Below are 10795 nucleotides of genomic sequence, written 5' to 3' on the forward strand. Positions count from 1 at the left end.
CTGCAGTGACAGAGGGCACGATGGTAATGATGTCGGCCTGCCTGTTGCTTGTGTCCCTGTGTCCCGGTGTCCCCGTGAGGCCTGGCTGCCCTTTGCGTGGGGCACAGCGGTCACCCCGGCACACCCCTTCTCCGGCATCCTAGAGGTTCCCCTCACCACTCTTCTGCGATTCAGCTCTGTGTTCCTCGGCCCACATTTCCCCACTGCTTGGTGCACTCCTCCCGCAGGGCACATCCTTCGTCCGGGCTTCCCAAGAACAGTGTGTGGGGGCTACTGAGATGTGCCTGAAAATGTCTTTTTTTTTTTTTTCTGAAAATGTCTTTATTTTAATGTCTCCCGCTTACTGAGAGTGTGCTTCTTACTCATCAACATCTTTCCCTCTTCCTCCTTTCTGTTAACAAACTCTATCCTGTGGCCACGTGGAGGCCAGCTGACCTGCCTGGACCCATCCCAGGGCCAGGACACACGGGCCGCTTTATGTCCTCTCCTGGGACGGTTTATCTGAATGGGGCAGAAAAGGAGCTCTGGCCCTCCCGCCAGGTTCCTTAGGGGAGAGATTCTAGCTGGTGGCCACAGTCCTGGAGCAGGCGACTCATCCTGGGGACTTGGGAAGGTGGCGGCACTGCTGGGAGAGGCAGAGCGTCCTGGGCATGAGCAGGATCACCGTCAACACCACCTTGGGTCCTGCCTCTCTTCCTTCAACTGGAGCATCACAGAAAGAAGCTCCCATGGACCGGGCCCACCAGCTCACCAAAGGTCCTCTGAACATCCCTCCTGTTCCATGAATCGAGGCCGGTTTCCCGTCCGCCTGCTTTTGAAGGAAACCCACCTAATGACAGACACGCTCCCAGCTTGTCGCTGCTGAACATTCTGCTGCCTTTTCTTTTGGGAGTTGGAGGATGTGGCTGCTGCTGTTGTTACAAAAGTTAAAACGTTTTCATCATAAGTACTACTGAATTCTCCTTGCCAGACTAGTTTTTATTTTGTTTGGTTTCTTGTGTTTGCAACTATACATGTAACGTGGCCCATTAACACTTTAATGCTTCTCCTGTATTTAGGATTTTCCTCTTGGAACATCCTGGCCACAGTGAAGTCACCGAGTCAGGGGGAAGAGCTGAAACCCAGCCCCGCTGAGCCCCGCCGCCCGACGCCGGCAGCCCGCCCGCCACCGGGAGGAGGAGCTGCGCCCGCCAGACCGCATTCCTGCTCCACCTGCTGACCCCGAGCGAGCTCTGGCCCCTCCCGCCGCGGCTTACATTTGCATCTACTTCTCAGCAAAGCCTATTAGTCAGATTGGTTCTCATTTGGAAACACTTTCCACACTTTAGACGTTTTTCCCTTTATTTTTTAAAAAAGATTTTATTTATTCATGAGAGAGACAGAGAGAGAGAGGCAGAGACATAGGCGGAGGGAGAAGCAGGCTCCACGCAGGGAGCCCGACGTGGGACTCGATTCCGGGTCCCCAGGATCACGACCTGGGCCGAAGGCAGGCGCTGAACCGCTGAGCCACCCAGGGATCCCGTTTTTCCCTTTAAAGTGTGCCTCGTGGTCGCCTCCACGCCGGGGGCTGCGGCTGAAGTGTGGGCACCGCGTGTGCTCAGGAAGCCGAGCGCCGGGGGTGGGGGGGGTGGGTGGGAGGATGAGCAGGGGGGCGATGGCCCACACCCTCCGCGGGGAGGCGGGGGTCCCGGGGAGAGACCCTGCGCCCCGCAGTCCGCGGCCACCAGGGGGCAGGCCCGCGCCGACCAGCGGCGCCCCGCGGACGGGCCGGGGACTGGGGACTGGGGGGTGGGGGCGGGGCCGCAGCACACCCAGTGCTCCCCACACCCGCTCCCGGTCCGCGCACCGCAGGCGGGGAAACTGAGGCAGACGCGGCCTGCCGCCCGGCGCCCACCGCACCCCGCCCCGAGCCCGGCTCTGACGTCAGCCCCGTGCCCCAAATAACTTCCTCCGGAGCCGCTTCCGCCGCGGCCGCACGTCCAGGAGCCCGGCCGGCCGCGCCCAAGCCAGGGGCGCCCCGGACGCTACTCCCGGCCCGGCCTTCCCAGAACCCGCTTCCGCCCCGCCCGCCGGCCCGGCCCGCGGATGCCGGGAAGCCCCCCGCCCGCCACGCGGGAGGAGGGCGCAGCCCCGGGAGGGGGCGCTGGACCTCTCCTGCCCTTAGCAGCAAAGCCGCAGGCCGCACCGAGCTGTCCACGGATGCCCGCGTAGGAGTGGATGCTCAATAAATCAATGAATGAACCAGTGAACGAATGAATGAAACGGAGGGTCAGGCGGGCAGGCAGCGGTCGGCTTAGGCGGGGCCTGGGGCCAGCGAGGTGGGGGGATGTCTGGTCAGGACTCGGGGAATCCCAGGCCACACGCACCCAAATGGGGCAGGCACAGCTGGCCCCACGACCCGTCGGTATTTTGGGGTGAGGGATCTGGTGCCTCGGGGTTCATGGACAGGTCACGGAGAAGTTTGAGTTCTGGGGCACCTCCTTCCGGCTGAGAGGACCTGGGCAGGCCGGGCCGACAGGTCTGGCGGCATAGCCGAGCCGACACTCACCTCCAGCATAAAACCCCACTTCATGGAGCCGTGTGCCTGGAGCTAGTGCTCACGGGCCTCCGGCTCACTGTCCCCTGCCCGGTGCCCCAGCCAGGCTGAGACCATGCGGCGCCTGCCAGCCCTGGCCCTGCTCCTGCTGCTGCTGGGGTTTGGTGAGTACTGGACAATGCAGAAAGCCGGTCCCCCTCCACGCAGAGGGGCGCCCTCTGACCTGCCCGGAGCTCCAGCCAAATTCCCCACTCCCTGGACAGGCTTTTAGCTGCCGCACAAGATCCCTTTCCTACCCCACGGGGGCCCTGCAGAGCAGGTGGGAAGGCTCTTAGGTTCACTCCTGGGGCTGTGACCCGCAGAAGGCAAGACGGGGCTGGGGGCACAGGACCCAGGACTCAGGCAGAAGCATGGGGGGCTCTCCTTCCCCTGACTCCTACCTTGTCTTTGGCGCTCAGGGGCCAAGCTCTGGGCTTGGGGCTTCTGCTTCCTCCCACCTCAGTCTCTTCCTGTCCCCTGATACAGACACGGGCTGCAATGCACAGGATCTGAACTTGGGGCCCCTGGGCTCCGAAGCCTTGGGTCACCCTCTGCTGGGCCAGGGGAGGCTCACCTGGGAGTGGGGAGCTGCAGGTGCAGCAGGCTCCTGCTCCCACCAGACAGGGAGGGTGTGTGGGGAAGAGCAAGTCTGTGTCCCCTTCCCTTCTCCCGGTCCTGGCTCAGGGTCGGCAGATGGCAGCCGGGGAACCCCACCTGCCAGGGAAACCCTCCCGCATTCCTGGGCTAGCCTGGCCGGCCTGGTGCCACCTCACTTCCTTGTCCTCAAGTCACCTCCCAGGGCTGGGCCAGGTCACCCCAGGCTTGGACTCTGCTGGGGCTCCAGACCTCCTACCAGGGGTCCGAGGACACCAGGGCAACACTTCAGTGGGGGGCGGGGGGTTCCAGTCTTCCTGGGCTCCCCAGGGCCCTCCAACCCTTTCCCCCTGGCTTCTGCCTCCTGGCTTCCTGGCACAGGATAGTGAGGTTTTTTGGGGGAGCCGATCTACAGCAGGGGTGTAAGCTGCCACTGTTCCCAGCGGGGTGAGTAATCCCGGTCACTGCCTGCTTCTGGCTCACAGCCAGGTGCAGGGGTCATGGGCTCCTTCAAGAACATCGTCACCCCCACCTCCTAGAACCTCGGGTCTCCCCCGACCAGCTGAGCCCTGACCAGCTGCAGGAGCATGGGGGCCCTGGGCCCACACGAGGTGCCCGGCACCCCTGGGCACCCGGCCCCGCAGAGCCTAGCGCTCCACAGTGCCCGCCCCAGTCCGCCCCGCCCCCACAGCTCTTCTGTCCCTCTACTCGATCCCTGGGCTCAGGCCCCCTGGAAGGGGGGAGCCCTGTGGGCCGCGGGTGAGATGAGACTATGATTATCAGTTCCACGGCAGGGTGGGCAGAGCTCTGCGTGGCCCAGCGGGAGGATGGCGAGCTCAGAAGCAGAGGAGCCAGGCTTCCTAGACAGACAGCAGAAGCAAGGAGGGCTGCTCGGAGGAAGTGGCATTTCACTTAGGCCTTGATCTGGATTAGGACCTACAGTATTTGGGCCAGCAGAGTCCAGGAGGAAAGGGCCCCCAGGTAAAGGGGTGTCATTAGCGAGCGCTCAGGGGTCAGAGGGCTCGGCCTAAATGAGAAGCAGAGCTGCACACAGCTGCTTTGAGGACTTCTGCAGACTCAAGGTGGGGGAGGGGCCCACCAGGCCACTGGGGTGCGTGCTTGATCCTGGGTGTGAGGGGAGGGGGCTGGCTGCGGGGGACACCAGAAGACCCTGGAAAGTCTCCACAGGGAGGGGAGGAATCCGAGAGAACGTTAGTGCAGACAGCACTCTGCCCCACACTTCCGCCTGGCACCCCTACTGTGAAGAGTGCCCAGTCCTGCCTGTGCCTGCTCAGCCTCCAGGGTCCACCTCCTCCGCTCCATGGTCCAGCAGGGAGAAAAAGGGTCCTTGTAGGGGGCTAGCCCAACCGCTTCCTGCCTCTCCCCCCTGTGGGACAGGTTACTTGGGGTCCAAGAGCGAACTTGCCACACCCTCTGGTCTCCAAAGGGGTCAGGCTGAGGTGGGGGGGAGCCGTCCCGAGCCGCCCCAGCTCTGATCAGATTCGCCCCCCGTGACCCAGATGCAGTGCTGGGGGCGCGGGGAGACCGGCAGGTGCTGCTGGCCCTGGGCTGGGGTGTCGAGGCTGGGGAGGAGGTTCTCGTGAGGCCCAAGAGTAGGCCCTGTGTCTGCATCGAGATGGATCCCGGGGAGACGGGCCCTACTCTGACCCCGCTGCCTGTCCCCTCAGCTGGGGAAGGTGGCTTCTCCCCACGACCCTGGGACCACAGACGCCTGCGTGAGACTCCAGGGAGAACAGACTATGTGTGAGCAGCTCTGGGGCCTCTTCCCGATCCCAGCTCCAGCGTGTTCCAGGGTCAGGGGACAGCGCCCAAACAGGCCCAGAGCTTCCAGACCAGCACGGGGTGGGGGGTGAGAAGCTGTCCTGCCCCCGAGGCAGGCCACAGTGGGCTCCCGTGCGGCAGGCAGTCTGCCCCTGCAGATGTGCCCTGGGCCCTCCCTGCCGGGTCCCTGTGGGGACCGTCCTTGTGTCCTCAGGAGGCTGGGAGCGGAGCAGAGGAAGGCCTACTCTGGCCAGCGGTGGGCAGGCTTCAGCAAAGCTGGCTGACCACCTTTTTTTCTCACCTCCAGGTGCTCAGGGAGCCGAGGTATCACACGGTAAGCACCCAGGGCCCTTGGATGGGGGGCCAGAGGCGGGGGCTGGTCTGAGGGCTGCAAGACGGGCCAGAGGCTCACCGTCCCCCAGAGTGAGACCCAGAAGCCAGAGGTGGGGTACAGGGAACCCCAAAGGAAGGAATGGCTGTGGCTCAGCAGCATTAGAGCCAAGACGGGGGACGGAGGGAAGTCTGCCCCGCAGCGCAGATGGCACGGGAGCCCCCCGAGGCAGCGGGCGGTGGCTGCAGGAGGCTCAGGACAACTGGAGACCATTCTGCTGTAACAGTGCAGACCCCTTGGGATCACCTGTGTGCGGGGGCCCCCCCTGGGAGCCTGCTTGCCGGGCTCCGGGATAACTCCCTGACGTGCCTCGCCGGCACCCTCTCTGTGTCTCGTGACCGAGAGGTGGGTCTGACGTTGCCAGGTCAGAGGTGAAGGGCAGGGGCACGTTCCCAAGTCCGGAGGGGTGTGCCTGTGACCCAGCACCCGCAGCCCTGACCTGCCTGAGGGCTCAGCGCGGGTCAAGGGTAGGGAGGACCCAGGGTTGGGGAGAAACCGGACGCTAGAGTGTGGGGTTGGGAGCCGCAAGGGCCCCAAGTGAGCGCCTCCTGGCTTCGGCCCTAGTGTGCGGGCGCCGAGGATGCTGAACCGGATGGTGGGCGGCCGGGACGCCCTGGAGGGCGAGTGGCCCTGGCAGGTCAGCATCCAGCGCAACGGAAGCCACTTCTGCGGGGGCAGCCTCCTCACAGAGCGATGGGTCCTCACGGCGGCGCACTGCTTCTCCAAGTGAGTCACCCCCCCTCCCACGGGACCCCAGCACCTCAGACAGAGCCACCAGCCCTGGGTGGGGGGCCCTCGGGGGGTGCCTGCCCTCTCCCTTGCCCCCTCCACACCTCGGGCCCAGGACATGCCCCTTCTGCCTGGGCCTCCGCTTCCAGAGGAGCTTTTGGGCTGGCGCGGAATGTCCCTTCCTCCTCTTGGCCCCGTCTAAGGTCACCCAGGCCCCCAGGCCCCCGAACCAGGAGCTGGCTGGCCTCAGACCCTCAGGGCTTCCCGAGCGTGGATCTCACCTCCCCCCAGCGCTGCAATTTTTAGGACTTCCAGTCTTAAATTCAGAAGTGTGGGCTCCGGGGGGCGGGGAGGGTGTCACTTGCCCAGGGCTGGTGGGCTGGCCCCCGAATGCACCCTGTGGGTGGCCCCTCTTACAACACTTTCAGTTAGAGACTGTTACTGGCCCCATTTGACAGAGAAGGACACTGGGTCACGGAGAACTTGCGGGGTGACTTGCCCAAGACCACCTGGCTGGCCGAGTGTAGAGCTGGGCATCGGGCAGGAGGGGGAGTGGCTTCGGCTTCTCCCCGTAAGGCGCATCCCCCTGGATGTTACTGTTTTGAAGACAGCGTGCAGAGCGCCCAGGCGCTGTAGCAGAGGAACACCCTCGGCCCCTCCGTCTCCCCGATCTCTGCTGGGCCCCCACCGAGAGGGGAGGTCTCACAGCAGCTCTGCTCTTTCCTGCCAGCACCTCTGAAACCTCCCTGTACCAGGTCCTGCTTGGGGTGCGGCAGCTGGTGAGGCCAGGGCCACACGCCGTGTACGCCCGCGTGAAGCAGGTGGAGAGCAACCCCCTGTACCGGGGCATGGCTTCCAGTGCCGACGTGGCGCTGGTGGAGCTGGAGGCGCCTGTGACCTTCACCAACTACATTCTCCCCGTGTGTGTGCCTGACCCTTCAGTGGCCTTTGAGGCCGGCATGAGCTGCTGGGTCACAGGCTGGGGCAGCCCCAGTGAGGAAGGTAATGGGGTGGCGCTGCGAGAGAGTGGGAGACAGATCTGGAGAAGGCTCTGGGCTGTCTGTGGGGGGGCTGCTCCAAACCAGCGCTCTTTCTGCTGATACTGGCGCTCGTGGATCTCTCCTCGTGGGTGGAGTGGGTGGGAAAGCAGCAGATGGGGGACAGCAAGGCGTGGGCCGCAGAGCGGTGGCCTTCCCTGAGATGGCGCTGAGCTGCAGGCTGTCTCTCGTCCCCAGACCACCTGCCCAGCCCGCGGGTCCTGCAGAAGCTCGCAGTGCCCATCATCGACACGCCCAAGTGTAACCTGCTCTACAGCAAGGACGCCGAGGCTGGCCTCCAGCCCAAAGCCATCAAGGATGACATGCTGTGTGCCGGCTTTGCCGAGGGCAAGAAGGACGCCTGCAAGGTAGGGGCTGGCGTGGGCTGTGCCCGAGGCCGAGCCCGGCTCCTGACATCCAGGCCGGGCCCAGGTGGAGGGGGAGCCAGCCCGGCTGGGACCAGGAGGCCCCTGCAGGCGGGGCCGTGGGTCGCGTCACAGCCCAGCATTCCAGCAGTTGGGAATCAGACTCCTGGGCCCCACCCAGGCTGGATGGTCGGTTCAGGGGTCCAGCGTGGCCAGAAACTTTGAACAAGCCCCTCCAAGGTGAATCAGGGCAGGCAGTTCTGGGGGTGCTGGGAAATGGGCTCCCCCCGCCAGAGAAGGAAGGACCAGCCAGCAGGTGCCAGGCTCAGGGTCCTGGACAGGGACCTTCCTGGAGGAGCTGAGGGGAGGGCCGGGGACCAGAGTGCGCGCGTACCCGTGTGCTGCAGCAGCTGGCTCCTGGGCCTGGGGGCTCTGACCGCGCCCCTGCTTCTCCCACAGGGCGACTCGGGGGGACCCCTGGTATGCCTGGTGGGCCGGTTGTGGTTGCAGGCAGGAGTCATCAGCTGGGGTGAGGGCTGTGCCCGCCGGAACCGCCCAGGTGTCTATATCCGGGTCACCTCCCACCATGACTGGATCCATCGCATCATCCCAAACCTACAATTCCAACAGGCCGAGTCGGGTGGCCAGAAGCGGGGGCCCCGGGTCCAGCAGCACCTCCTGGACTCTGTGCCCTGCCTGGCGGCCCACATGCTCCTCTCAGTCCTCACGGCCCTCCTGGCTCTCCTCTGAGCCCCGGGACCCACAGTGTACATTTGTAAATATCGTTCCCATCCTCTCTGGTCAAATGCCCAGTTGTTTTTTTATTTATGTTTATGCTCCAATAAAAACCTGACCTCAGACCTGGCTGCCCTGTGGTGCCTCAGGGAGGTGGGGGGGGCTGCTGTGGTGCTGGGTGGGGGCTGAGGCTCCCGGGCGGGAAGGGAGCTGCAGCAGGTGCACTGGACACCCGTCCCCAGATCCGCTCACAGGGGCTTCCCTGCTCCCCTCCCTGCCTCAGGATCTTTGCCAACATGGTCTTCATCAGGAGTATCACCCTGGGGGCAGCACCAGATGCCAGCGGGAAAAATGGGGGCCCAGTGGAGACCATGGCCGCCCCTGCCTGTGTCTGATTCAGCCCAAGACTTCTCTAACATCATGGCTGTGCTGTCCCACCACCAGGGGAGGAGCAAGGGCTTTTCCCGCTGCCCTGGGGTCCCCCCACGGCCCCCAGCTCCTTTTCCTCCGCCCCCTCCCTCAGTCTCGACTTCCCAGGGGTGAGTCCAGAACTGTGGGGAACTGGAGGCACTGGGCCCTCCTGCCTCCCAGGGGTGACTGGGTGGTGGTGAACTCACCGAAGGGAGGGAGGGGACAGGCAGAGACATGGACCCTGCCCCAGGGCCCTCTGCCCGTGCCTCCCTCCCAGGCTCCAGACCCCCTGCAGCAGCCCAGGGACAGCTCTACTGGGCCACCAGCCCCAACATCCCAGGAAGCCAGAACCCCCGATATTTTGGGGAAGCAGGCACCAGCACGAGTCCCCAGCCTAGGTCGTGGAGGTCAGCAGGATAGGGTCCCCCTGCCCAGGCCAAGGCCAGGACCCACTTCCCTCCTCCTTCCACAGGGTTTTGGGTCCAGGCCACACTAGCCAGAGTCTTCAGTGGTTTGTGCAAGGACCGGCGAGAACGCAGAAATGAGCTAGAACCCATCAGCAGCCCCCAGCTCTGCAGGTGGGGGTAGGGGTGGGAGAAGGATTAGGCTGCGGGGGTCCGGAAAGCAGCCCTACGACGAGTTCTGGGAACACAGGCTGGCCTGGGTGGAACCCCCCACCCTCCTCTGGGGGGTTAAAAAGCCTCAGGCCCCAGGCTGGGGTGGGGGGTGCTTCAAGATTAACTGGTCTCTGGAGGGAGACCCCCTGCCGCCTCTGTGTTGAGAGGCCAAAATGAAACCCACTGTGGGAACCGGACAAAGACCAGGCTTCCTTGGAGGACCCCCCAACCTCCCAACCTCCCCCCCCAACCTCCGCCTCCTCTCATCGGCTGTCCCAGCCTTCTGGTGCCCTGAGGACTCCCACCACCCCCATCCTCTTGCCTCTGCTACAGGGCAGGGGTCTGGTCAGGGTCCTTCCGGGCACAGATGCCAGGACACCCCACCGAGCTAGGCTGGGAGCTCCTGTGTGGGACGGTGGCCAGCATGTGACTCTAGGCACAGTTTCCATCCCCTGGGCTCCCCAAACTTGGGCCCACCCAGACCGAGGGCAGATATTCAAGAGAGTGGAGGAGAAAACACTCTCGCGGAGACTAGGGATTTAAAAGGAGAGCAGGTTTATTTCATGCAGTTGACACAGCAAGTGATGTGTGCTGGGACAAGGGCTGAGGAGAGAGACTGCTCTGCTGTCACAGTCCCTTCTCCCACCCTGGCTGGGGGGACACGTTGCTGCCAAGCTGCGCCTCAGATAGCACACAGACTGGGAGACTGTCCACTGACCTAGGCTGGGGGCCCACGACGCAAAGCCCACCTGGAGGGGGACAAGCACAGCAGCCCACAGGTGAATCAAGAAGAGGGGCCGACCTTTCCAGGGGCTGCAGCTGAGCAGGGAAGTCCACACCTGGGGCCCAGCACCCCAGGTGCCTCCACGCGCCCGCCTCCCTCTGTCCTGCCCTCAGGGAGCTGTGCCCTCCACACCCCCCTGCAGCAGGCCGGCTGGAGGCCTCCCAGCCCGGCAGACCCAGAGGAAGGGCCCTCAGTCTTGGGACCTGGGCTGGGTGGCCGGGTCCCATCCAGCCCTGCACGTGGACAGGAGACAGGTTCAGATCTGCTGTCAGGAGCAGAGCCGGAAGGTGCCAACTGCTGTCTGTGCAGAAAGCAAACTCTCTGAAGCAGAATTTAGAGTCCTCTCCCCATGCCCCCGACTGTACACTGAGCACGAGAGCTCAGTGCCCCCGCAGCCCACCTCCCAGCCTGGGCCAGCAAGGCAAACGCCCGAGACCCCAGCAAACAGGATGGTCACCAGAGAAGACTAGGGGTTTGGGTGGCGCCCTGCACCTTAGGATCACCGAGAGCAGCCAGCATGGGGAGTAGAGTGGGACAGACAGGTGTGCACCCTTGGCATGACGAGCCATGAGTGCCTCACAATGTCACTAGAAGACGATCTCCTTTGTCCCCAGGGATGGGGCAGGATGCCAGCAAGAGGTAGGTGAGGTGGTGGCGCTGGCACGGCCGAGGTGGGAGACGGGCATGTGCCGCTCTGCTGTGCCAGCCCCGGTGCTCCCCGGGCCCTCGTGGGCGCCCGACATGCAGATGGCTGCCAGACAGGCAGGCGGACGGC

General features: G+C 64.3%; 1 protein-coding gene across 1 annotated transcript; it reads left to right on the forward strand.

Annotated features, from left to right (window-relative positions):
- Positions 1 to 1436: 1436 nt before the first annotated feature.
- On the forward strand, positions 1437 to 8888 carry LOC121487103 (serine protease 27-like). The gene is made up of 6 exons (XM_041748546.1): positions 1437 to 2700; positions 5259 to 5285; positions 5885 to 6068; positions 6802 to 7073; positions 7307 to 7476; positions 7933 to 8888. Exons 1-6 carry the CDS (start codon positions 2652 to 2654, stop codon positions 8221 to 8223), a joined length of 993 nt encoding a protein of 330 aa, XP_041604480.1. The 5' UTR covers positions 1437 to 2651; the 3' UTR covers positions 8224 to 8888.
- The last annotated feature ends 1907 nt before the right edge of the window (positions 8889 to 10795 follow it).

This window comes from Vulpes lagopus, chromosome 3 (assembly GCF_018345385.1).
Source record: "Vulpes lagopus strain Blue_001 chromosome 3, ASM1834538v1, whole genome shotgun sequence".
NCBI lineage: Eukaryota > Metazoa > Chordata > Mammalia > Carnivora > Canidae > Vulpes > Vulpes lagopus.

What these genes read in the sequence shown, in the direction of transcription:
- LOC121487103 (XM_041748546.1), top strand. Translation starts at nt 2,652, where the DNA reads ATGCGGCGCCTGCCAGCCCTGGCCCTGCTCCTGCTGCTGCTGGGGTTT. An exon ending in GCGGCGCACTGCTTCTCCAA is followed by an intron (nt 6,069 to 6,801) that starts GTGAGTCACCCC and finishes CTTTCCTGCCAG; the next exon opens with CACCTCTGAAACCTCCCTGT. An exon ending in GCAAGAAGGACGCCTGCAAG is followed by an intron (nt 7,477 to 7,932) that starts GTAGGGGCTGGC and finishes CTTCTCCCACAG; the next exon opens with GGCGACTCGGGGGGACCCCT.